The sequence below is a fragment of the Sapajus apella genome, unplaced genomic scaffold (assembly GCF_009761245.1).
Source record: "Sapajus apella isolate SASKATOON/1434 unplaced genomic scaffold, GSC_monkey_1.0 scaffold1, whole genome shotgun sequence".
Lineage (NCBI taxonomy): Eukaryota > Metazoa > Chordata > Mammalia > Primates > Cebidae > Sapajus > Sapajus apella.
In genome coordinates this window covers 32,712,219-32,740,142 of record NW_022436941.1, presented here as the reverse complement: position 1 = coordinate 32,740,142, position 27,924 = coordinate 32,712,219, and the positions used below count along the sequence as shown (strand labels likewise).

The 27,924-nt window shown below is 35.7% G+C and overlaps 1 protein-coding gene across 4 annotated transcripts in view; it reads right to left on the bottom strand.

The window, feature by feature from the left end:
* Nucleotides 1–27,924, bottom strand: part of FBXL17 (F-box and leucine rich repeat protein 17) — a 539,173-nt gene that overhangs the window by 97,597 nt on the left and 413,652 nt on the right. The window contains exon 8 of one of the 4 annotated variants that reach the window (XM_032265287.1): nt 27,649–27,890. The exons of the other annotated variants lie outside the window; for them this stretch is intronic. Within the exon in view, the coding sequence (XP_032121178.1) occupies nt 27,778–27,890 (113 nt within the window). The 3' untranslated portion in view covers nt 27,649–27,777. Of the gene's footprint in view, nt 1–27,648; nt 27,891–27,924 lie in introns of those variants that run through there. 4 annotated transcript variants of the gene reach the window in all.

The window sequence follows — 27,924 nt, the reverse complement described above, 5'->3', positions numbered from 1 at the left end:
ATAGATATAGATAATCTATTATGTATATCTATAGATATAGCTAATATATTATCTATATTAGCTACATATTAAAATATATGTAATTTAAATTTAAAACTACAGTGTTCCTCCTCCATGACTCCCACTAAATCTTCCTCCCCTCCCACAGGTCATATGTACTTTTGTAGATTCAGCTATTGCTTTTGAGTGGAGAATTCTGAAATATTTATTTTCAGTATATTAAAGGTACAAGGAATTTCAAGACTCTTGTTTAATACTTTAAAAAATGGAAGATGGAAGTCATGGAGTTACTTGACTAAATTTACCCATCAAGTTGGTGTCAGAAAAGGAACTAGAACACAGGTCTCCAAAACTCCAGTTATGTACTGCTCTCTATCATACAATACTGCTTTCCTTTCTGGCTTTGGTATCTCACTTGTTCTCCTGTATTTCTGCCTTCTTACTAGACCTCACACTTTAAGTATCAAAAAGCAAAGTCTTCACCTTCTGTTGCAAGCCAGTTCCCATGACATCTTTCCTCACTAATGATGTGTCACTCTCTAGGTAATCCCTGCATGAAATCGTAAGATCATCTTTGTCTTCTTCCTCTTTACCTTCTAAATATAATAAAAAATCTTATAGAGAGTACATTGAAATATCTATCTACCTTTCAAGAACAAGTGCACATACCAGCTCTTCAATCAAACCCTCCAAAGTAATTAATTCATGTTAATTTCTCTTTCCTCTAATATTATAGAACATTGATTGAGTCCACCAATTATTCTGATACTAAATCATATATCCTACTGTGTCACTAATGAATAAACTCTAAATTGTTTTGTATTTCTCATAAGACCTAGAAAAGTTTATGATTAGTAGGTACTCAATAAATCCTCACTGTGTTGAATCATATTTCTTTATAACTTGTTATTGGCTGACATCTCTCTAAAACATGTATAAAATGCTTGCAAATATTTTGATAGTTTTGAATATTAAAACCATAGAAACTAAGTTCTGAATATTCCTCTTAAAAGAACATTTTATTTAATATAATAATTTCAAGTGAGAAGAAAGGTAAATAATAGTTATGCACAAAATAAAATGGATATAAAATAACCATCAAATATTACACACATTACCAAAATGGGGCCATTTAAATAAATACTTTTCCTGACACCTATTTGAATCACATAAAAATAATTTAATAGCAATGACTTTAAAAGACCAGTGGTATCTCATTAGGAAAGAGCAGTTCAGAAAGTAGGCTGAATCATGCAGTGAACCACAGTCAGTGGGCCTGTAGGCCATGGAGGAAGCACTGTTACAGAGTGCAGGGGTCCTCAAAAGGAAACTCTCTCTTTTAAGGAATCATTAGTAGGCAAAGACAGCTGATTTTAATTGTTCAGATTTGTACATAGGGAGAATGACAATCTCCAAAGTAGAGAATCCTTCACCCTCCTAATTAGGCAAAGAAGTTGACATACCATGGCATATTCATAAGTCTACAGGAGAGGAAACAGATTTTAAAAGGAGAGATGAATGAAAAGACAGCAGATGGAAAGAAAGTGGTTTTGATCACAAATGACTATAAATGAAGGACAATTGAGATAAATTAATATTAGAAAGGTTAGAACAAAATTAATGAATATAAAAAGCAGAAGAGAAAAGGAAGAAGGTTATAGGAAATTCCGATCTATGAAATTAGGCTTAAGAATTATAGATTGCACAATTTCTGCTTTGAAATTATCTGTGTTCATAAAGTCAAAGATTTGCTTCCAAAGCCACCCAGGAAATTCAATCTTGTTAATTTACTGACACCCTATAGATGTTAAGTATGGAATATGTAACACACTTTGAAAACTGTCTTAAGTTTTACCCAACTTCAAGGAAATAAAATGATCATTTTTAATCATAAAACAATTTCTTAGAAAAAGAAAATGCTAAAAACTACTAAACTAGATTTCTTGATATTAAAAAAAATGCAAGAAATAATAGAATACATTTTATAAATAAATTAACATTAACTAGGAGTAACAACTAGGCAAAAGGACCATAAAGTCAATACATATCACAAAATAACTCTTCCTCTCACCTAAATAGCTCTTAGTCTTAACAACAAAAAAATTAGAATGTCTAACATGAGTAGCATGAGTTTGAGATTTTTTAAAAACAAAAAACTAAGAAATATTACTTTTTAAAAACCAATAACTAAAAAATACCACAAAGATGCTTCACTTTACCACAAAGTGATTTGAAACCCTCTTTAATGTTGATTTTGCAATCACAGTAGAGGCAGCTCAGAGCTATTGCAGCGGGCTGTGACAAAAGTCTCCAAAGGAGATGAATGAGATCATCCTATGGATAAGGTCGCAATCGATCTGAAGCAGACCTTTTTTAAATTAGCAAAATGTTACAACACTTTAGTAAGTGTCACCAACAGTCCTTCTCCGTGAAAAATGCACTAGCTTATGGCAAAACTAATTTTGTAAATTAAAAATTTGCCTCATAACGAAAAAGTGTTGCTACACCTATTTTCCTCTAAATGCTCAGAGACATAGATTCTCAAGGTAGCCTGCTTTTATATCTAGTTTCAGAATAGCCCACCTCTCAAAGAGCTCTTAAAAAGTCGTGTCTACTAATTAATATCAATGTCTATGGCTAAGACTGTCAAAAGAAAGGTTACTCAAATACAAATAGATATCAATCTCAAATAAATTCTGATCCCTTGAAAATAAAAACATCTTTAGCATTACTTGCTAAAAAGTCAATTACCTCAAAATCAATTACCTCTAATTAATCTGAAGAAAGCAAAACTAACCCTTCAGCTTTCTTGGGAGGCAGAAAGTTGACACAGAAGGAATCTTAGATGGTAATGGGGTTGTCATAAAACCATCAAAACATAATCATTGTGTAGTAAAGTCAACTTCCTTTTCCTCCAAGTATAATGGATGAATGTATAGATAATAGAAATAATTTTATTAGTATCTTTAGAAAGTGATTCTCCAAGTAGAAATCTGCTTCAGAATTACCTTGGACTTGTTAAAAATTCAGATTCCTGAGATCTCTGCAGGTATGGTAAGGAATCTGCAATTTTACTACATTCCAATGTGTTTATTTTTTCATGAGGTTTCAGAACCATCGCTATAGAAAAACTTGGTTGGCCAATTCACTTGTATACAAGATGGCACTGGTAACATTGAGCTTTCTTTCTAAAGGTGTAAGGGGCAGTGATCAGAGGTCAGATAGACCAAAGGCAAACTCTAGTTTTTGCCTCTATAATCTAACTTTGGGCAAGTTACTTAAACTCTGAGATTTAGGTTTCTCATCTGAAAGTTAAAATTTTAATATCTTATAGAGATGTTTTAGGGATTAAAGAAAATTTATGTTAAGAATCTGACACACAGGAGGCTTTCAAAGATAGTATAATTAGTTCAATCCCCACAGTGACAATTAACTTGTTCTGCAGCTGGTCCACAGAATGCACCTCAAAACAGCAGCCAATAAAAGAAACTGACTACTCTGGGGTGGTATGCTCCTAACTCCCCAAGACAAGCTCATTTCAAGAAATCTTGAAAATTTTTACCACTATTTCATAAAATTAATTTTCAGGGGGTGGGCATAAGATGGAATGCTTACTGGACAGCTTAGGAAAAAATTAAGAGAAGCACCGAAAATAACTGGCTCCAAAATAAAGGCAAATTTTTGGGTTTTCTCAGTGCTCAACTCTAGGCACTGATAGTGTTGAGACGGCAGCAAGTGAATTAGTATCGGTTTCACATTTAAAATTAGGATGTAATTTGCCACCTTTAGTACTGTGAGATTGACTCCTTTAATTTTAAATTTACATGGCTTCATTGCTTTGCTTAATATAGTCACTTCCTGATTATTCCTTTCTTTCTTTTGGGCTTTCTCAACCTTTCAATGTCACTGATTAAGATTCCTTATACCAGAAGTACACAGCTAACAGGACAAAGGGCCCTGGCTTTGTAAGTAATCCAGGTGAGGATAATAGGGACAGAGACCCAGGAAGAGTGGGTGTAAACAACATCTGGTTCCACCGACTGTTCACTATACGCAGCCAATTAGTGTGATCAGGAAGTAACATGCTAATAAACAGTTCTAACACTGGAATGGAGAAAAAGGAAACATTTTTTCCCATTGGTTAGAAAAAACTGGCTCCAGGCCTAATTATTTAAAAAAATCACTCAACAAGAAGAGAAGCTTTAATTCTTATTTAGCATACACACTTAGAAGTATATTATTTAAAAAATACTAAACTCAAAACTGATGTTAGTGAACAGAGTGTTGACATAATCTTTCAGATCTCCATACAAATTTTAACTCATTGGTGACATATGCTTTCTAAATTTCTAAATGGCACATACCATTTTTTCCAACTAACACAACTATGCAGTTCTGTGCTCACATCACCTCAGATTTAACCTAAACTGGTTTCTATGCCCAAACACTGCATAAGCTCGCACTGACATACACATATTAAAAAAAAAGCAAGCACTTTTGACTGTACTTTGCATGGGCCATAATTTGTACATATTTAAAATATAATTGTGGTAGAAACTTCCTAGTGATTCAGTAGGACTGAGGAAGAGAACAAAAATGTTGAAAAATGAATCTGCATTTTCCATTTTCACAGAGCAGTTTTAAGATGACCTGCTCAATTCTGTGGGGAGCAAGCATCAACATATGCAATGTATCCTTAAACAGCAGTCTGTGGCCCAAGCATTCTGTGTAGGGAGTGAGACCCTGTGTCCAAGTAATACATTGTTCATTGTTGACATGGCAGATAAAAGATCCAAGCTGAAATAGTTCAATGACCATGTAATACAGGTGAACAGTATAATTATTTCCCTTATGATTATGAGTCAACTTTGGTACACAGAAATGGAGTAGCTTGAGAAAAAAAATGAATCATGAGTAAAAATAGAAGGAGAAAAGATAGCCCAGGTTTTTTTTTTTTTCTTCATAAATTTAAATATCTCTTTTCCCTTTATGGCCATCAATGTTTCTCCTTTTTTAGTTCTAAGATTCTTATGGACTAATATAAAATCTTTACTCTCAGAACTAAACATGTAGTATATGGACCTCAGAGTAATTTGCACTGCAGCCAGCTAGAAAATTTGAGAATCAACATCTCATATAGTTTTTCCTACTTCCTTTTGTAAAGAAAGAAAGGCTTAAATTATCTTTCCTTCTATAGTTATGCCAGCCAGAGGGTAACTTGTCCTTAAAAAGCACTGAAACACAGATGACTTAGCTGTTTAATCTGTAGATAGCTATTATGTGTTCCTCTGTCCTGAGGCCTCACTTCTTCAAGGAATGGTACAAAAGCTGTCAAACGAACATGTACATAGGTGCTCCTGGCATGTCCCTAAACAACAGTTTCTTCTTCCAGCCCCTGTCTTTTCCCAGATAATGTGGCTGCCAGCTAATACCTGTGACCCATTTTTCATATATTAGGCAGGCCTGTGCTTTCTCAGACATATCTAAGTTAAAAGAATTACATTCGAAATTAAATGGAAAATAATCCTGTCATAATGCTAAGAAAAAAATAATGGGAAAATTACATCATGTTCTAAATTGTATAGAGATCACTCATTTTCTTAAAATAAATTCTGGCATATTAGAGTTTAAAATGTCAAGTATGGTCAAGGTTCTGTGGAAATTAGTGAAGAATTGAAGATCAGGTGCTTTAGCATCAGGAAGTGACTTGAATCATGTGGTCTCCATGGTAACAGCCTTGGTGCTTACATCAAAGGGCCTTCTCTTACATGCACCACACGCCATGATATTTCTGATGAGTGCTTGGGCCATGGAATTGTTCTCCTCATAGGTGGGGGCCCTCTGCATTCAGGACAGGCCATTAACCTTAATTTAGGAATGGTGATGAGTGAAATTATCAGTCACAGAGCTCTGGGTCTATCAGGGTACAAAGAGCACTTTGTTAAAGAGGGGTAGTCAAGAACAATTTAGAAGTACCTTATATATTTTCAACTTACTTTTAGTAAAACAGAAAACTAAAGTGTTTTGAGTCATGATCATTATTTAACATACAGGGCTGCTATGTAAACACACACACACACACACACACACACACAAACACACAAACACTTTATTATTAAAATAGATTTTATTTCTGTACATATGTTTTGATTTGCCCCACCTGCCTTCGCCTGGTTCTAATCAACCTCATGCCCCTTTCACTCACGCATCAACTCACTGGTTTATTTGCTTGGTATGTTTCAATGGTCACACTGTGAAAAGCATGTTAACCACCCCATCTTGTTTATATTTTAATAGGAGTGGCTTTTATTACATCCCCAATGTATAAAGTTTTGTTATAATGTTTATCATAATATGGGGACTAAGTGTGACATTTGTTACTAAAAACATTATAGTTTTCAGGTCCCTTCCAACCTGGCCTTGATTGACACAGAATAGAGCTTAAAGTAGTTTGCTGAAGTTGTGGTTAGAAACAACCTCTGAGTTCCCTGCTTTTTTGACACTTTGTTTTCTCATCTGTGGAACTAACATAGTCTTACAAAGGCAAGAAAAGCTCTGGGAAGTTTATTCAGCACTTTGTAATAAAATCCATACCTACTTCAGGGGATGTTTCACCAGATCTATTCGCAGTGACTAAAATTAATCTAGGTACTTTTCTTCCCATGTGACACCCAAGTCCCAGGGGCTTACTCTGTTGTGGAAACTGATATTCAGATTAATCAAGAACAGGAATAATATGGACAGAAATTTGGAGAACTCTGTGGTTCCTATTGGTTCTAAGATCCTTTTTATTTTTGCTTTTTTAGTAACCTTGCTTTTCATGTGGACTAAAGCTTACTCATTTATCCAGGGTTCTGAGATCAACATTTTTAAAATAATACTTTTACACAATGAGTAAAAGTATCATCTGGGACACAGTTTGTCCTCACTAAGTCTCTCAATAGTTACTCATTCATCTACTCTTTCTCTTTTTTTTTAAGGTGTACAATGTGATAGTTTAAGATATGTATACATTATGGAATAATAACTTCATATATCATTTTTGTGATGAGAACATTGAAAATTTACTCTCTTAGCAATTCCAAAATATACATTATAACTAACTATATTCACCATGCTGTGCAACACATCTCAAAAACACATTCCTTCTTCTAAGTGGAACTTGTATCTTTGACCAACAAGTCTCTGCTCCTTCCCACTCCCAGCCTCTGGTAACCACCACACAACACTCTGCTTCCAGGAGTTCAAGTTTTTTAGATTTTACATATAAATGAAATCATTCAGTATTTGTCTTTTTGTACCTGGCTTATTTCATTTAACATAATGTCCCTTAGGTTAATCCATGTTGTCCCAAAGTAATTCAGAAAGGTTTCCGGATAAATAAAAAATACAAATCCAGCAATCCATTGTATTTTGGTCTGACTACAACTACTACCACTACAACTGAAAAAAATGCTAATACTGTAACATTTGTTTAATAACTATTTACTGACTGCCTCTTTCTTAATGCCACATACTGTGCTAGGAAAGAGAGATACAGATAAGTCACAATCCAAACTATAGGGAGTTCCAAATCTACAGACAAAGAAGGACAAGTAAGTATACTCAATAGAGCGTGACTCATGTTACCAGAGGGTATGCATAGGAAGTTACTGAGGAACTGAGGAGAGGCAGGTAGGATGGATGCCGGGGAAGTTTTCCTTGAGAAAGTGAAGTCTAAGTTGAGTAAAAAGTGATAGGAAGAGACAGGCTGGCTGCAAAGAAGTGGGGGTCCAAGTTGGAGATGGACACTTCAGGTAAAACAAGCAACACATGCAAGAGGCGCAGACATGGGAACTTCAGGTGCTGTCAGCTGCTTTTTCTTTCTTTTACTTTCTTTCTTTTTTTTTTTTTTGAGACAGGGTCTCGCTCTGTTGCCCAGGCTGGAGTGTAGTGGCACAATCTTGGCTCACTGCAGCCTTGACCTTCCAGGATCAAGTGATTCTCCTACCTCAGCCTCCCAAGTAGGTAGGACTACAGGCACGTACCACCAAGCCCAGCTAACTTTTGTAATTTTTTTGGTAGAGACAGGGTTTTACCATGTTGCCTCGGCTGGCCTCTAACTACTAGGCTCAGCGATCTGCCTGCCTCGGCTGCCAAAGTGTTGGGATTATAGGCATGAGCCACCATACCTGGCCAGGCAACTTCTGACTAACCAATGTGATGGGGGTGGAGAACAGGAGTAGGCAGTAAGAGTGGGGCAAGTGGCAAGGACAGGGAAGTAGTTACATATGATCCAAACTCATGGTTAAAACAAAGTGAGTCAAAACCTGGTATGATTTGGATAAAATGGAACATAAAATCGTAAAATGTATTTCCTGATAGATATTTTATTTGTCAAAAGATTCCTGATTCAAGAATACTCGCATTTCAATGTGAGATAGCCTATCTCATGGCTGCATGGGTTTCTGAGCTAAAGCTAAGCTTTATTTCAAATGATCATGGGACGGGTCTATGTCTGTGCAGATAGGTGGGAGGGAACACAGGATAGGAGATAGGTTCTTGCGGTTTGAAGAAGAAAAGTTCAACATTTAAAAAATGATACTTTTACACAATGAGTAATTACAAAAAGAAATTAATTGTAAATGTGACTCGTCAGACAGTGAAATGCCTTTGGAATAACAAATGTAAGCACAAAATTATGTTTACTATATATCTGTTAAATGTACTTCTATTGTACAATTCTTTAAAAGGAAGAATCATTTTAAGATTAAAAATAAAGTATCTACACGATTTCTCTTTCAGATCATGAAAAAGGTCTGGAGATAGTGGTGATGGTTATACAATATTGTGAAGGTACTCAATGCCACTAAACTGTATACCTAAATATGGTGGAAGTGGCAAGTTTTATGCTATGTATCTACTTTACCAGTTACAAATTAAACTTATATCCTGCCCTTAAATGCAAGGCCCAACGAGAGGCCAAGGTCAAGTTTAAGGAGAGATACAAGATAGGCAAGAACAAGTGGTTCTTCCAGAAGCTGCGGTTTTAGATGCTTGGTCATTAAAAAATAAAAAGAAAAAAAGCCTGAAAAAAATTAAACTTATAAAATAATATAGTTATAATTTGTAGTACAAACTTTTTTATGTAGAGTAAAACAGCATTAATGACATTTAGCAATCTATGCCTTCACTGTGACCATAACATTCTACTATATAAATTGCTACCAATCAATGACTATTTTGTGTCAGACCAGCTACAGAACACATGTCCTTTGATATTGACATTTTTCTCATTTTTAAAGATGACAAATACATGTAACTGGGATAGAAAATACCATTTACATACAAAATCTGAAAAACATACATGGATGTTATTGCTACTATCCTACATACCAAGGGAAATTTTTAAATTCATATTGCTTATTACACTATTAAATGCATTTTAAAAGTTATCTATGAGCTAGTTTCTCTGGAATTAAATAACAGGGCAAGTGTTAAAAGTTTTTTTTTTTTATAACAAATTTGATTTTATTTGAAGGAGATATGTCTATAAGTTATTTTTTTCATAAATAAGAAAGAAGTAGACATTAATAAATTTATATTGCTTAATACATTTATTTTGATGACTTCAGTTATGTCATGATCTATATAAGGTCTTTGTAGATATGCCCAAATTTGGCAAAAGTATACGGTTTGATAGAGAAGACAGTTATTTTAAACAATACATATCATCCACATCTAATTTTTAACAGTTATATGAGTAATTTCATGGTACAAAAAACATCCCCCTTTAGGAAATGTTTTCATTTGAACCTGAAAATTATATGTTCCTGGTGAAGGAAAAAAAACAACACTTTATTTCGAAGGTGCTAATCTCATATTATCAAAGATCAAAGAGATTTTCTTTTTATTATTTCTAAGATGTTGGTGTCCTGATCTTTTACTAAAGTATACATATTTTATAAATTGAAGAACTTTACCAGAGAGGGTACTTAAGGGATTAGCCTCGGCATTAGAAGCCCATGGCTCTGGTACTGGCATATCCAACCACCCATTTAGTGAGGGCCTATTGTGAGACAGGTACTGTTGTTAGGCACTGATGAATAAGACAGATGTAGTTCCCTGCTCCCCAAATGGGAAATGAGAAATTAAACAAAACTCTGTGTGTGTGTGTATACTACACATAATTATAAGTTTTATAAAAGAAATGTACAAGAAGGTGCCAAGACTAAACATAAGGGGAGGGATCTAATTTGCCACTAATTTTAATGAGCCAAGAGCAAAAGCTTTGAAGTCAGAAAAGTGGGTTTTAATGGTGGATTCTCTAGTTGGGAGTTGTGTTTCTTGATGGCTGTGCTATTGAACCTTTCTAAACCTGTTTTATTTCCTTTAAAATGAGGATAGTACTACTACTTTTTCTTTTAGAGTTATTGTAAGAGTTAGTGAAAAAGTACATAAAATACTTAATAGTATAAACTGCATACATAGCAGGTGTTATTATTATCATAATGCCTCCATTTACTATAAAATACAATAACTGAGCATAAAGCACATTTAGTCCTGGGAGCATGGAAAATCATGTTGCTTCTCTATGTCAGACTCAAATTTCAGAGACACAGATCAACAATTTTATTATTTGAAAACTCACTCTAGGGTTTATAGAACAGAAAGTAAATTGCGGGAAACAGATTCTTTTCTAATTAATGAGGTTAATCATCAGATTAATCATTATTAATCAGATAATTCAGAACATCCAAAAATTCTTTAGAAATTTCCTAAGTTCCTCTTGCTTTACCAGCACAACGGAGACCTAACACATTTATCACTTAGGCAAATGTCCAAACAAAGTTTGAGAAATGTGAATAAAGTAGTATAGTTTTTATGTCAGTGGGAGATGTATAAGATTTATTATGGTTCCACTTTAGTACAGACAGGTGAATTCACTGCACAGCTGGCAACTTTTTACTTCACTTTGCATAGGGAAGACCTGGCATCAACCAAAGGTTCCCATTTTCTTTATCCAAATGGATAATTTTGCCCAAAGAGATCACTTTGTCTTATGAGCTGGCAGAATCGTCGCTGCCTTATATGATCAAACAGCAACAATCAAAATCACAAGGGATACAGTGTATAGGCAAGGTACAATTAGAGCCATCAATTATTCTCAGGGATAAAACTTATTATTTAGAAACTAAACGCTACAAAATTACTGATTATGTGTTCCTTTCAAAAAATTGCCCAAAATGAATAGTAATAAAATGTAATACAAACATCAAATGTAACACAAATATCCAAACTGGATCCTAACTACACAAGGTGAAAATCCTGAGCCAAGAAGCTGTACCCAATTCTCATACTTTAAATTAGGAATCTTAATAGAACTGATAGTGCCCATTAAATTTTGTCCCATTATCGTTAGTACACAGTTAAGACTTTGTATACAATGGATAGCTTTACCTTCAAGGCTATTTATAGCAAGCTAAGAACTGAGACCCCAAAGACCTCAATTTACATAAAAAGAAGGGAAGGCTACATTCACTCAGGTATACAAATCACAACCATATAGACAAAAGCTCTAAGAACTCATAATCTCTTCTTTTTGGATTTTGTCAGGAATGGCTGGCTAATTGGGGAAACTCATGAAAGTACCTTACAATCCAATTAGCACTTCAGTGCAATTAAGTGGTAGAGGCTTTCCTATTCTGCAGAGACTGGCTTTGATCTTGCAGTGAAAAGTGTCCTTCCTTAAAGCTGAGGTTTTGATTTTTTTCTCAGTAATTAGTGCTAATTGTAAACCCAAGCCTGACCTGCTATAAACAGTGTTTTACCGCATTTGACACTAGGACCCTAAATCAGTGTTCTCTTTTGTCTATATTGTACTTGCTTATTAGAAATCTGGCTATTTTGCTCATCATTTGATGCACAATGGATAAGTACATACTAAAGTCAGCTGAAACAAATGTCTTGATCTTAAGAGCTTGTGTGGGTATTTTCACTGATGTCTTTTAAGCCCAGTTACCATGAAAGTAGTTGATTGAATTTCACTTAAGGAATATACTGTAGTTTTTCTACACAAAGAATGACTATTCAAATGCAGTTTCTAAAGAGGTTTAACAACGCTTGTATGTTTGGAAAATAAAAACAAAAGATGAAAATGGTCTTTTCATGGGATCAGACATAAAGAACTGCATAAATCAACTGCAGAACTCTCTGGAAAAATACCTATTATAACAATGTCTGTTAAATCAACTTATTGTTTAGATTTACAAAAATGAATTAAAACAGAGGTCAATGAGTGAGTAGGCCGATGAGATATCTCTATATGGAAATAAGATGCTGTAAAATAGAAAATCCCAGACCTTCTCCAAAGTATAGATAAGATCCTTTGAAATCTGCACGCAGTTTCAATGCAAATACAAAGCAGCTGGATGTTGGATAGAACGTTTCCCCCTCAAATATGTTTTTAAACATACCCTGTTCCATTATTTAGCAAATGCTTTCTTCGTAGGAAAAATTATACATGGAGCTATAGCCAGTCCAGATTATACTATTGGACACTCTGAACTAAGACCAATTTAGTGATCTTGAAATAGACACAGTCTAGTGTACAGATACATAATTACTGGAGGGAAAAATGTGTTCCCAATACAAATATGCATTACACATAAAATATGATGACACCAATTAGCACTCCTTAGAAATAGCTATTTTGATGATATTTTTACCCTTAGGGGGAAAAAAATCAAAAGTCTAGTAACAGTTTTTTTTCTATGAAAGACAATATGATTGGATCTGACTAAAACAAAGGCAGAATCGGCTCTTAGAAATTTTTCCTGATTTTATGTCTTGCAAATTTATTTTAATCATTTTAAAACCAAAGAATTAGAGGCATATAGCTTAAAAATCACACAATAATAAAAAGTCTGTTGAAAACTTCAGGGTATTTGTCCTATCCCTTCCCCTCCTCCTCTCCAGACAAAACTACTTTCAACTCTTTCAAGCCATTGCTTTGGCTCTGCATCTCCATATTTTTAAATCAGCTAAGACGGCTCTAGTGAAATGGCTCAGAGGGATAAGTCCTGGCTATCTGAATTTTGGAGTTACTCAGTGGAAGGGGCTGGGATCTTACATTTAGTACCAGCCTCTCACTCCTGTTTTCAGTCTGATCTCACCCTCTTCAGTCCCTGCAGCCTCTAAGCCCTGAGGTTCTCTAATTCAATCTTCTAAGAGCATCATTTCCTGCCAGGATGAAAGTGGTGAGGTCATTTGTCCAGTGACAGAGAAGGTTTTGAGGAAGGAGAGACCAGGAGATCCAGTTGTAACTTATACACACTTTCAAGCAATCCCTGTTCTCACGCCCCCCACTTTCTGTTACTACCTGGCTTCCAATTTCTCAGACTTTTCTGGAAGGTAAACTGGGTAGCTGTTCTTTCGTACTCTCAACCTGGAAGCATTTTTGTGTGACTTTACTCCTCTCTACTAAATCCTTATAATTCCTTTAAAAATTTTTTGTGGTAAAATATATATAACAAAATTTGCCATGTTAACTGTTTTTAAGTGCACAATTCAGTGGCATCAATTACATTTACCTTTTGGTACAACTATCACCATATCTAGTTCCAAAACTCTTCCATCATTCTGAACATTTATTATTCTTTCATCTGCTTTCCTGCTTCACAGGTTGTGTTTTAGGAGTCTAGTGATCTACTTTAATCATAATTGAACTGTGTATTTCTTTTTTCCTTGCTTTGGGGTAATTTTCAAGAGATGAATGCAGAAGTGTCTTTTACTGTAATCATAAAACCAAAGTATCATCTTCTCTTTTAAAAATGGGACAACTCTTGCTTGGAGTGATTAAGTAACTTGATCTGGCTATCAGTGTTAATCAGTGGACAAGATTAAAACCCAATTTTCTTAATTATCTACCTGGGGTACTTTCCATCATCTATACTATTCATATCATTATTGGAGTTCTTATGAGTTAGGATCTCTTTTTCTTTTTCTTGTCCACTGTTTTAAATTGTGTATACCAAAGAGATCGAGAATGATGTTTTTATAAATATTATTATAACACTAACTGTTGGAAAGTTGCTCATTAGGAAACTAGATCTACTTAATTCTTGTGGTGACAGTAAGTAGGATATCGAAAATCAGAATCAAATCTCTAGAACTTCTTAGACTTGCAAGCATGGAAGAACTTGACCAATGTTGAAAGCTAAGTTTACATGCCCTTTTCTTAGAGCAGGCAGTCTATATTTTAGGACCCTTTTCAAACATTTTCAATATTTTACCTAGCATGCATATCAAATTAGATGTAAATTATACCTTAAATATTTAATGATGTAACAGTAAAAATAATAAAAAAATTTTCTGTAATTGGATGTACCTTTTTACGTTACAAATACTAACTTCCTATATTCCACATATCACGTGGCCACCTACTTTAAGATGAGACAAATAATTTTATCTAATCTTAGGTATTATCTGCTTCAGTGATAAACTGGCTTTAACAGGGTGGTATTATAAATAGCATATTAAGTTTTATTTTTTGAGATTAAAAATGTTGTTCCCAGTTTTACTGAGGTATAATGGACAAAACAGTACATGTTTAAATCTGGTGTTTTGATCACATGTATAAATGTAGTGTTTGGATTACATGCTAAGTTTTACACCTACACTTGATGTAAGTGTCACTGGTAGAAAGGAGGAGGAAAAGAGTAACAAGGGCAACAGCATTAAAGAAACAGAAATCAATGCTCTCAGGTGGGTATCCTTGGGGTCCCTATTTTACACATGGAAGAGACGAATCTCAGAAAAGTTATGTAATTTGTCTAATATGACACAGCTACAAGTGATAGAGTTAGGATTTGAACACAGATCCAGTGCTCTCAACAACTAAGCCGTGTGTGCAGATTAAAGAGTTCCTGAAAATTCAAAAGCAAAGTTTACTTGTATATATAAAGTAAAGCTAGATGTAATCATAAAATATTACAGTACACTGATCATGGTGAGGGCAGGGCAATTTCTTTTCATCTGTAAAAGGCAATTTAGTTTCTTCTTTTAGAGTAGATACATCTGTTACTCTTGCTAAACCATTCATAAATATGGAAAACACAGGATGAGAAACACTAAACTATGCCCATGAAAATGTAGATGAAAATTTTGTTTTTACTTATAAGTGAATGTGATGAATCATTACAAAATTCTTTTAATACAAAACTTATTTTACATGCCAACAATTAGGTGAAGAATCCAGAAATAAATAAAAATTGCCTCTGAATATGCACTGAGAAGGAATGCCATATCAAATGCCCTTTCTTTATAGGAAAGCCATATGAACCTCTCTTGGAGTCTAGTGCCTCTTATTTTAGAAACAATTCTGATAAGCTAGTTTTTTTTTCATGTAGTCTAAAGTACATCAAAGTAAGTGAACAAAGAGGAGTGATATAGTGCTAAAAGTAGGAATACAAGAACACTAAAACATCAAAAATGGCCATAAGGAACCCCCCCAACACAAAAAAAACCAAGAAAGAACACCCCAAAATTACCCAAGCATAAGTTAGAGGCTGTCAAACCACAGGCTGCAGGCCAAATTCAACCTACTGCTTGTTTGATGACAAAGTTTTACTGGAAATCACCCATGTTCATCACTTATACATTGTCTATGGCTGCCTTCCCAGTGCAATGACACAGTGGAGTGGCAGCAACAGAGACTAAGTGGCCTGGAAAACTTAAAACATTTACTATCTGACCTTCTGCAGAAAAGGCGGTCAACATTGTGGTCTAGGTCATTGAAAGCATGGATAAATAGCTTTCCATACCGCACGGGGTCTGTGGACATGGCACATTTGACTCACACAGAAATTATTGGTTTGTGATTAGTACACTTTAGTATACACTTTAAGAAATCACTGAAAAATGTAATGCATTTTAGAAAAGTTTCCAGAAAAGATGACTCATTATTGTTTAATGGACACAGCCTAAATATTTTACTTAACCAGGAACCCATTTATATAGAACACCTAAATAAAGACATGCTTCTCTATATTTCAAAAAAAAAAAAAAAAACCCTATTTAGAAATTGAAATCCTAAAATTATTCACTGGCACAAGCAGGTGAACAAAGTTAAGTCAATTCATATTCCCTTGTTAAAATATCTTTCCCCTTAAGATCACAGTTTGTGTTCTTCTAATTTCTGTCAGGAGATCCATAGTCTAAGGACTGTAGAAGCCTCATGTTCCCCAAACTGAGCACCCTGGAAACACTGATATTAGACAAGCGAATTGGCATTTTTGAAGAACTATGGCTGTAATTTAAACTACTCCTTAATCTTCCCCTAAAGCATGCTAGAGAACCTAATTTCCATAAAATTTTCTAACCCAATTTGAACAGTATAATGTGGACAGTGGGGAATAAATGGGTTTGATCAATTATGAATTTATATGATATGTTAGTAAGCTATTCAGGCATCCTCTTACAATTCAGTATTTTGAACACTAATGCCATCCTACATAATTTTAAAATGGTGCATTTCAGAAAAACCTCACTTGGGCATATTTGCATATTTGGAAATCTAATTAACCCAAGCATATCTTAAGGCTTTCAAGAGAGGACATACAATAACATTTTTGTCAGCTGAATGTTTGCTTCAGGCTATGTAAGGATTTTATCATCTGGTGTGTGTTAACCCTTCAGCTCCCCATTTTTATGGAAAGGCTGTTTAATCTGAGAGTTGAGCAGATGGAACTTTCCACTCCCTTTCTGCACTGGAGGCTCTAGGGCTCAGCATGAACAAGAGGAGCTGTGATGGTTCTCTTTGTTACCAAGTCCAAAACTCTCGTCTCTCCTACCTTAGATAATATAACTGAGAGCTGCGTTACTTGCAGAAACACTTGAATTAGGTGAAAAAAATGACCACCACACTGCATTGACAGCGAAACATCCCTTTCATATTTTCTGTGGGAAAAATATTTCAGAAAAAGGACAGGTGCCCAGTGATGAACTCTAACCAATCTCATAGCTGCTACCTCTTCTGCCCTTAACTTTAATGTCCTCTAGCGGGTTTTCTTCTATCCCTCAGGCCAGAATCTATGACCAAAGCCAACAATAAGAGCAGAAAGAAAAGGCCAGTTTTTTAGACCTATCAACTCTACTAGAAGGCAAATCTTTGCTCCTGCATGCGTGGCTCTCTCTACATGCCTGGTATTAGAGGCTAATCCATGGCCAAAGTCCCACTCTCCTGTGATTTCTCCTTTGAAACTTTGGCCATTTATCTTGCCAGAGTGGAAAAAGATCCGCTGCCCTTGTTACTGCACCTCCCCAAGGATTGCTGCAGGTATGGAGGCTCCGACTGCAAGGAAAACTATCTGTGCTTGCATGACCTTCACCTGTTTTGTCAAGTTCCCTGCAGGTGCTCCCCATGTTAGAAAAGCCCAGAGGTAAATGTTGCTCTGGAAGAAACGGAAGTTGCTTATGTGAGCGTTACTTAAGTAGAAAACTGGATTTATGTAAAATTACGATGTGCCTAACAGAATCTAAAGACATTATGCTATAAATTTCAGAAGTGAGGTAAAAAATTATAAACTTAATTTGCAACAATGTACAGTCAATTCTTCTATAAAATGTGTTTTGAAGTCACAAATTTATTCCAAAAGGATTGATATATTGGGGAAAAATGTGAAAATAATGCAAATTACATTTGCTTACCATTTCCTTGTGGAAAACACCAGTTCAACGTGGAAAATTGCACTAGGCTGAACTGGGCTAGGGAGATGAAATTCACAAAGCACACACAAGCACACATCTTAAACTTCTACCAGCTATCTCATTTCACCTCCTGTGATATGCATGGGCCAATTATGAGCCACACCCCTCCACATCTGCTGCTACATCTTTACATGGGATTTCAGATCATTCTATTTCCATCCACCATGTCACCATCACCTTCTAATGCCAACTTCCACATGTAAACTTACGGTCTTTTTCAATGCGCACTGCCACATTTATTGTAGTATATATGTAGCTCTGTAGTATGAGTATGTATTTCTTAACCACTTAATACATGTAAAACTATGCTATTTTTTATGAGGTCCCTATCCTTTAAAAATTTTAAGTGCTCCTGATAAAATTCTTGAGTGTTTACCCCTGATTCTGTTTTCTCATAAGCTACAATTTGGTGCATAGCGTGATGATTTTGTCACTTTGCAACAGAACTGATTGTAAATCAGGTTTCATTGTTTTATTACACACCAAAGGGCAGAGGACAGAATCACTAACATTTTAGTTGATAAAGTGAAACAAACATTTTCATGTCTACTGCTAGTATATATCCTATTGGGTAGGAACAAAAGGTTCACATGATTATTGGCATTTTAGAGTATTCTGGGCTTCCTTCCCACCCCACCCTAATTCAGCTCCCATGTCGTTTCCTCCAGCAAACCTTAACTCCTCACCCCAGTTCTGTATTAGATGCCTCTCCTGTATCCTATGTGTTTACAGGCTCTTGCTCATAGTTTTGGAAAAGGCCTCATCACACTGCGCTGTAATTCTGTGTACTTATTATATTCATTCACCAGATTGTGAGCTCTTTAGAGCCCCCTCTGCACATGTATTTGAATTCTGAGCATGTAGCACAGTGTTAGCAGAGTGGAGGTGCCCAGAAAATGTGTGTGAAGGAAGAATAAAGCGATGTCCAGTTCTTTGTATCACCCACAGCCTGTGCACAGTGCTTTGCACAGAGCAGGCACTCAATAGATACTTGCTGAATAAATGAAAGAAAAGAAAAGAGAAAACAAAAAATGTACTTATTTAGAGAGAGGCAAATAGTCAATAAAATTATATCTTGAAATTGTCAAATAAGGGCTTAACATAAATAGTGTAAATGTATCTTTATAGGTAGTAAGAAAGAAAGATGACTCATATTTTACAAAAAGGATAAACTGTTAGATTCCTCAAGAGGTTGTCTGGCTCATTTCTACCATCCAGTCCACTGAAAACCCAACCAGATCAGTGTTCATTGCATTTTAAATATCTTCAAAGATTATATCATGTTCCTTGGTAGCCTTAGACAGGCTTAATAATATTTTATAATCAAGAAGTTTCTTCCAATGTAAGATCAAGCTCCCCCTTGCTACTTTAAACAATTTTCTTTTGGTCTTTCTTCCATAGGGATGGAGAACTGGTCAGCATTCTTATTCTTTAATCTTTTCCCAGATGACCCATTTTACATCCCATAAGCATTTGTCACTTTTTTATAGACCTTTCGCAATTTTCACACTTACCTCTAAAATGTAGAAACTCAAAGTTGTCAAAATAGTTTAATAAAGGCTTATACAATGCCAAACATAACAAAGAATTATTTATTTCCTAATTCCCTAAATCCCAACATCATATGAGTTTTAAAGCATGCTTTGTTAATAGCCAACAACCTCTTACCCTGTCTCCATCTCTGTTAGTCCTCATGTGCTCCCTGAATGGGTGGTGTTTAAAGAGGGCCTGGCACACACACTTTCTCTATGGACAATGTTCAAAGGTGTCCTCAATGCATGTAACACTCTCTGGGTCTGCCCTCACCAGCTCATTGAACTAGGGCTTCAGGAAATGGAGCCTGTTCAAGGTATACTTCATTTTAATTTTCTGTAGTTCTGGCCACAGAGGAGCTAAAAGTGCCTTATGCAGAGCAAAGCTAGCCTTTTCAGTCTTGTTTTATAGCAAGCTTGTCCAACCTGTGGCCCATGGCCCACATGCAGTCTAGGACAGGTTTGAATGCAGACTAATACATATTCATAAGAGCTCTCATAATTAAACATGATGAAATTTTTTTTGGAATTTTTTTTTTTTTTTAGCTCATCAGTTATCATCAGGGTAGTATAGTTTATGTGTGGCCTAAGACAATTCTTCTTCCATGGTAGTCCGGGGAGATTGTACACCCCTTTTTTAGAGTGTTCCCCACTCTGCTAACTGTCATACCTGTGCCTGGGCTCAGACAATCTTCCTCCGTCTGCTGACAGTACAGTTTGCTGTCTCTTTCAGGATATAACCTTGAATTTGTTCCACAATTTTGAAATGTGATTTATATAATTTATTAAGATCATTTTGAATTCTAGTTCTAGCGTTCCTAGTGTTTGTAACTCCTGTTAGCTTAGTGTGATCTCCAAACTTAATCAGTATGCCTTGTATTCTGTCACCCAGGAAATAATGAAAAATGCAGAACAGAATCTAACACAGGCACCAGGACTGAATCCTGAATATCTCCAATCAACAGGCCCCTATTGACTTATGGTAAAGACTTTAGGGGGTAATACAAAAAAAAAAAAAAGTACACTTAACTAATTGTGATAGGTTCTAGTTAGACAAAATCTTATTTATTGATAAAGAGCAGCAACTTATGGGGCTGAATTAATGTGATGCTAAATTGATAATAATTCCATCCATTGTTTTCCTTTAGCCAGTGTAAGTTAATATTTCGTCACAAAAAAAATTTATACCACTTTGGGTAGATTTGCTATTTGCAAAACAGAAAGTAAAATTATAACAAAGGTTTTGCAAAGGGTGATCTTTACTACACTATTTGTTGTCACTGTGGAACTTTTTTATTTTAAATAATCTAATTGTTTTAAAAATGTAAAATTACATTACATTAAAATGTAAAATGTAAAAGGATGTTTAAGCCAATATAAGAAGTTAAAGATAGAGACCTCATCAATCTAGGTAACTGTGATAATCAACAACATACGTACTGAGTAACTGCATAGAGAGGCAAACACTAGCAAAAATAACTTTAAAGTTAAATGTATTCTAAAAAAATTCCTTTATCTTCTAGACTTCAAACTAGATACCCTATTATACAGTTAAACAAAAAGAGTAAAACAATTATGTCTTAATAGTTATAAAGTTTCCTCATTGGCATTTTTTAACTAGGTAAGTAAATTTAATTTCCACTCAAAAATGTGATCCCAGAACAGTTTCCATCAGACAACATTTCTGTCACCATTGCTACAATCTCCAAAGGATCTAAACAACATACCTAGAGACAATTAAATAGCAATGTCCTTAAGGAATGTGTTCGGTTAATCAACAATATTTATTGACTGAAAATTCAACTGCCATATGGTTTGTTAGTTGATTATTTTCTAATTTTTTTAGTTTTAGGTTCAGTTTTTTCAGATTACTAGGTTGTTTTATGCAACTGCTTATTAGATATTTACAAAACTACACAGAAATAGGTAAAGGGAAAGTTAATAAAAAATTATCTCACCAGACTCAGGTTTATGGAATGTTTGCTAAAGGGATATCTACTAACAGAAAAAGGAACATATATCAAAAGAAGAAAAAATATCTGAGCTGTGATGTTCAGCAAGGAGTTAGTGAACTGACCTTGCAGTTGTATTGGATAAACATACAATTCTCCCCCATTTAGTTTTCTGCTGGCACATACACTTCTGTCTTCATATAATGTTAATGCATCATTTATTTATACCAAAAGCCTGCCCTAGACAAGAGTCCTAAAAATATAGTAAGATTAAAGTCTTTGTTCTGGGAGTAAAATAACTTGAGAAAGTTCTCATTCTTAAAATATGTTATTTTATAAAATCAATTCTTAGATACTCAGAGTCTAGTCATTGAGCTATGAATTGCCTATAAATATGCTTGGGTATTTCTCTTCTTCCTTCCTTTTCTTCATGTATTGGCTTTGACTGCTCATTAGCACATCCAGAATAAGACAGGCTGGGTGACACAAATATACCAATTTAGAAAACTTGCCAAAAACTTCTGGAAATTGACTTCTCCACAGTTATCTTATTTTTCATTATAGTTCTTAATATATGCTTAATTACTAGGATTAAGTCCACAGGCAAGTAAACAGATTACATAGAGAAATGTCAAAATAGTTATTTTCACATCTCATATACCATCAGCTTATAATGTGTTTCCATTGAAAACTATCTGATATTTGTTTTTTAGTCTATACAGTATTCAAGATTAAAGATGTAGGTGAAATCTTTTAAAATGAATATGTTCTTAAAATTTGTTTTGGCACAATCTATTACATTAAAAGAGTACCTGAAATAAAGGTATCATTGCCTGGGATTTATTTATTTATTTGTTGATTTAGAGATGGAGTCTTGCTTTGTCACCCATGCTGGAGTGCAGTGGAGTGATCTTCGCTCACTGCAACCTCCACCCCACAGGTTCAAGTGATTCTCCTGCCTGAGACAGGGTTTCACCATGTTAGCCAGAATGGTCTTAATCTCCTGACCTTGTGCTCCCTCTGCCTCAGCCTCTCAAAGTGCTGCGATTATAGATGTGAGCCACCACACCCAGCTGCCTGGTATTTAGATAAGAAAAATAATATGGTTTTCATTGTAATGGCATTAGGATTAGTAGAATTTGACTTATGAATTTAAATGGGAAGGATGAATTTACTGTTTTCTTCAACAAGACACAAAGAATCCTGGAAATCCAAAGGAAAAAAAGGATGCTTGGAATCTAAACCAAACTACATGCAAATTTGACACTTTGCTTTTATTACGATAATTAGAGGGTTCTTTTTTTTTTTTTTTTTTTTTTTGAGACTCAGTCTCACACTGTCACCAGGCTGGAGTGCAGTGGCAAAATCTGAGTTCACTGCAACCTCCACCTCCCAGGTTCAAGCAATTCCCCTGCCTCTGCTTCCCAAGTAGCTGGGACTCACAGGCACGTGCCACCACGCCTGACTAATTTTTTGTATTTTAGTACAGTACAGACTGGGTTTCACCATGCTGGCCAGGATGGTCTCGATCTCCTGACCTCGTGATCTGCCAGCCTTGGCCTCCCAAAGTGCTGGGATTACAGGTATGAGCCTAAAAGTCTGTCTTATCTCTACTGGTTTAAAGAAGTATAAAGAACATTATAAGTATTACAAAACCAGAAGAATCTAGGATTTTCTACCTGCAATTTTTCATCTCATCCCTGGATTTCCCTTAAAGTAACAATTATTGAAGTAGGTATAAAAATGTCTGAAATAGGGAGGAAATAAATTATTTGAATTGCTATGATTATTTGAAGCTAACATATAATATTCAGTCAACAAATAGTTATTGGGTAGATTTGTTAATATTTTGTTGTTGTTGTTGAGACGGAGTCTCGCTCTGTCACCCAGGCTGGAGTACAGTGGTACAATCTCGGCTCACCGCAACCTCCGCTTCCCGGGTTCAAGTGATTCTTCTGCCTCAGTCTCCCGAGTAGCTGGGACTACAGGTGCACAACACCATGCTCAGCTAATTTTTGTATTTTTAGAGGAGATGGGGTTTCACCATATTGGCCAGGCTGGTCTCGAACTCCCGACTTTGTGATTTGCCTGCCTCAGCCTCCCAAAGTGCTGGGATTATAGGCGTGAGCCACTGTGCCTGACCAATCTGTTAATTTTATACAGACTTAGATAATGGACAAAAAGGAAGAAAAAAAGGATCCTGCCCTTTCTCACTCAGGAGTCATAAAGGCAAAGACTGAGTGGTGGTGATACTGGCAGCAGAAACCTGAAGACAGGAATTGTCTGCCTATGACTTCCCATGATTGTCTAGTTTGGGCTTGCAGTTTTACTATTTGGTGATGCCTGTTCTAAACAACAATGAAGAACCAACCATGTGAGATATGAGTAGAAAAAAAACACATTTCATTTTTTTTAAATGCTTTAATGACATGATTTTTTTCTCCTGCTTTTTGGGACATTTCATGTTATAGAATCAATTGGAGAAAAAAAGGATAAGACAATTACATTCATCACAGACTCCAGTATATTAATAAATAGTGTTTAAACTAAGGTCTTAAGCCATATAAGCTAGAGATAAAAGACAGCTGATTCTAGTCTCACAGGGGTTGAGGGGAAATTATAAGTATTAGAATAAACTACGACAATGAGATACATTTTAAATCCCATTCACTTTCACTCCCTTCTCTCTTTCCAAGCTCATATATGTGATTGGGTTGGTTTGGGACTGGAGAATAGGGTTGGAAATGTCTGCCATTTAAGTACCAAATTAAAACTAAAAATATGCTTATCCCTTGCCACTATTACGGGACAAAAATATCTGGTTGGGTATAGGCAAGCAGGAGCTAAGACTTATTCATGTATTACACTAAATTATTCATTGGAGATAATTCTTTCTGAGACAGTTAGCAAAGAACTGTTTAGGGTTTAGTAAACTGCATATATTCCAAATTTGCTTTTAAAATGAGAAGCAATTGTTAAATTGTTATTATCTCTGAGTTATTTATTTTATTTATAGGTTATCACTTATTTTCTTTGAAATTGTCTGTAATTTCCAAATGATAAGGAACATACACACAATTTAATGAGTACACTACTATGAAATGCTAGGAACTTTACATTTATTATTGCTAAACTTTCAACAATCTTGCAAGGTTGGTATTATTACTCCTATTTTACAGAGAAAAAAACTGGGGCTCCCAAAAGGTGAGTCTTGCTTAAGTTCACACATAGATAACTGTCAGAGGCAAGACTGTTTTCTAGAAAAACGCTAATGAACAGAGGTGAGCTGCTATTATTGTTGCTGTGAGGGGCATGTATAGGTCTTGGATATAATCTTGGCATTCTTTATAGTCACTGCCTGAGAGTCTTCACCTGGAATCTATGGACTTTCAATGGATTGGCTCCAGGCAAACATGATGAACACATTCTACATAGACACACACAATGTGCACTTCTCTGGGCAGGAAGTTCATAACTTTCATCAGATAATGACTAGATAAAGTGCTTGTTCAAGAAATCCAGCTCATAGTTTGTTCTTTGAATAAACATAAATAATATCTCTTGTATGGCTGGGTTCATTAAAGACAGGAACGTGATGAAAGGAAGGACTGCGGGGATGGGATGTGAAAGCCAGAAAGCAGCTGCAGCTGTCTGGGCAGAAGTAGGTTAGGAAAGCTAGCTGGAGACCCAGGCCTGACAAGGGAACAGTGGAAGTCCATGATCTCAAACATTATGTAGCATGATCAGAATAACCTGTAGGGCTTGTTAAAACAGGTTGATGGGTCCCATTCCCAGAGTTTCTCATTCAATCAGGCTGTAGTGGGGCCCAGGAATTTGCATTTCTCAGTGTCCAGGTAATGTTGATACTGCTGGATAGAGGACTGAAACTGCCTTTGCAAAAATTATGACAGTGAGAGAAATCTAACATGGCTGACCCCATCTTACTTTTAGCCAAACAGGCTGGCTGCCTTCACTCAATCCTGGGTGTAGGCCAAATTAACAATGGGAGGATATATAGTTTATAGTTTAACTTTGAAGCAAGGATGATAACAGACCCTCCCTGAAACTGCTCCCACTCCTTGTTCCGGGGCTGAAACTGCTTTGTAAAACTAATGAAAGGCCACAAGGTTAGAATTATGAAAGGGGCTGAAGATATATTTGCAGTTAAATGATATCCAGTCATTGTTCCAGAGGTCAGGAGATTTGTAACTTCCCCATTACTCCTGTAGATAATATCCCTATTGTAGAGCCTAAAATTGACCTTTTGAGATGTTTTTTCAGACTTTTACATTTCTGGCCACTGACTGATTCCACCTGGACCTACAACTTGTGACTCAATCTGTCTATGGACCTGACCGAAAGGATGACTCAGTGCATGAGGACCATTTTCCACAACGCTATCATTTCATTCTCAACCAATCAACATTCCCCATTCCCTACCCTACTGCCCACCAAACTGTCCTTGGAAAAACCCTAACCCCCAAGTCTTCAGAAAGACTGGCTGAATATTTGAGATTTAAGTAACAACTCTGTGGTCTTGCATGTGACTAGCCCCATGTTAATTAAACTCTTTCTTTACTGCAATACCACAGCCTCAGTGAATGGTTTTGTTTGTGCAGGGGAGCAGAAAGCACTTGTTGGGGGATTATAGAACCACATGTAAGGGCTGAATCATAGGTTCTGGGGCCAAATAGAGTTTAAATTCTGGGTCTTACCAGATGTGGAATCATTGTCAAGTTAACTTCTATCTCAGTTTTCTAACTATAAAATGGGGACAATTAGGCCTTGTGAAGATTAAATGAGATAATGTATGTGAAATGGTTATTCCAGTTCCTGACACATATTAAGAGTGCTATAAACTTTATGTATAAGTCAATAAACTGAATAGCTCGATAAGCTTTACACATAAAATATATACATGTCTCCTTGGATTAAATGGAATTACGTAATACTGAAACAATTCCCATAGAATAGAATAATATGTTAAATCAAAGCAAGTTGGTTATAATACAGTTTCAGTCATCTTTTGGATAAATAAATCCTGTTCAGATTATTGAGTCAAGCTAATCATATCATTACTATTTCCTTAAAGTTCCAGCATTTCAATCACAGCAGGCCCATCAATGTTAAAGGAATCCATGGTAACCACACAAAGTAAACATCTACCTACCCATTAGTGCCAGCAATTATTTGGCATTTGTTATGTTAGTTAAATTGCATAATGGTGTGTGAGAAATCAGTTTCTGCTTCCTTGACCCTTTGGAAAGCTGGTTCTCTAAGCCAGCATCCCTTGCTGAGACTCCAGAGTGTGACAGCTGTGACTTCAGGCACTGATTCTCTCACAAGCCCCCTCTAGAAATGAGGCAGCAAACGTGGTATTCTCTAAAAGAGTACAAATCTATTATAGGGGCCTGATTATTGGTAATGACCATTTCTATTATGGGACTGACATCTAACTAGGACTTTTATTGTTTATTTGAACAAGTATTCATCATGAATCCTGAGTGATCCTTCAGAGAACATCAATTTCAGATGCATGTGATACAACAAAACAAACTGGAAGGATTATTTTCATGCCTTTATATTTCAAGAAATACATTCTGTTTGCTTATATTCTAAGTATATGAAGAAAAGGAAAAGAGATTTAAGAAATAAATAAATAATCCTTAACAAGAACGGTTTTGGTTTTAAATGTAAATGCATCTGGTATGTTCTGACAAATCTTTAAATTTAATCCTTTTTTCGTTGATGGCAGAAATAGTCATTTATTTGAAATAGACCATGAGGTGTCACCTGACCACATGCTCAGTATGAACCTACGTAGGATGTGACTGTTGAATGAACTAAAAAGATCTTAAATTGCATTATCAGGAATTTTTAAAGGGAGAGAGCTTCCAATTTCATTTTGCAGAAGTTATAGAGAGAAAACTACAGCTAAAGTAAACTAGTAAGGCACCTAGAATGGTGAAAATCTTCTTATGAACAAAATGATAAAAGGACTTAATGAAGCTTGGCCTAGAAAAGACTGAGAAGGCATAAAATAATCATCTTTCTATTTAAAGAGTTGTCATGACTACCCTTCAATTAACTTAACCCTACAGGTAATATAGATCTAAAACCCTCCACAAATTTTACTTTATAAATATATACACATACATATGGTTTTGTTTTTTTTGAGACAGGATCTTGCTGTCACCCAGGCTGGAATGCAGTGGTGCAATCATGGCTCACTGCAGCCTGGACCTCCTGGGCTCAAGAAAACTTCCCTCCACAACCCAGCTGGGTCTACAGGCTCATGCCACCACACCCAACTAATTATTGTATTTTTGGTAGGGCATGGTTTCATCATGTTGTCCAGGCTGGTTTTGAACTCCTGGGCTCAAGTAATCCACTCACCTCAGCTTCCCAAAGTGCTGAGATTACAGGCATGAGCCACCACAACTGGCCAATAATATTTTTTAAAGACAACAGCTATTTACTATGTCTACTTAGTACAATATCCTGTATTAAATTCTGGGAGGGATACAAAAGTGGGTAAGTGCTTCTTAGTCATCAGGGAGCTTATAATTCAGACAGGAGACGAGATATAATTGTGAGAGTAAGTGGGAGGGCATCTGAGGCACAGGCAAGGTCGCAGAAACTGGGCTGAGGGTAGACACTGAAGGGAGAGTAAGGAGGAGCCCAGCATGGCT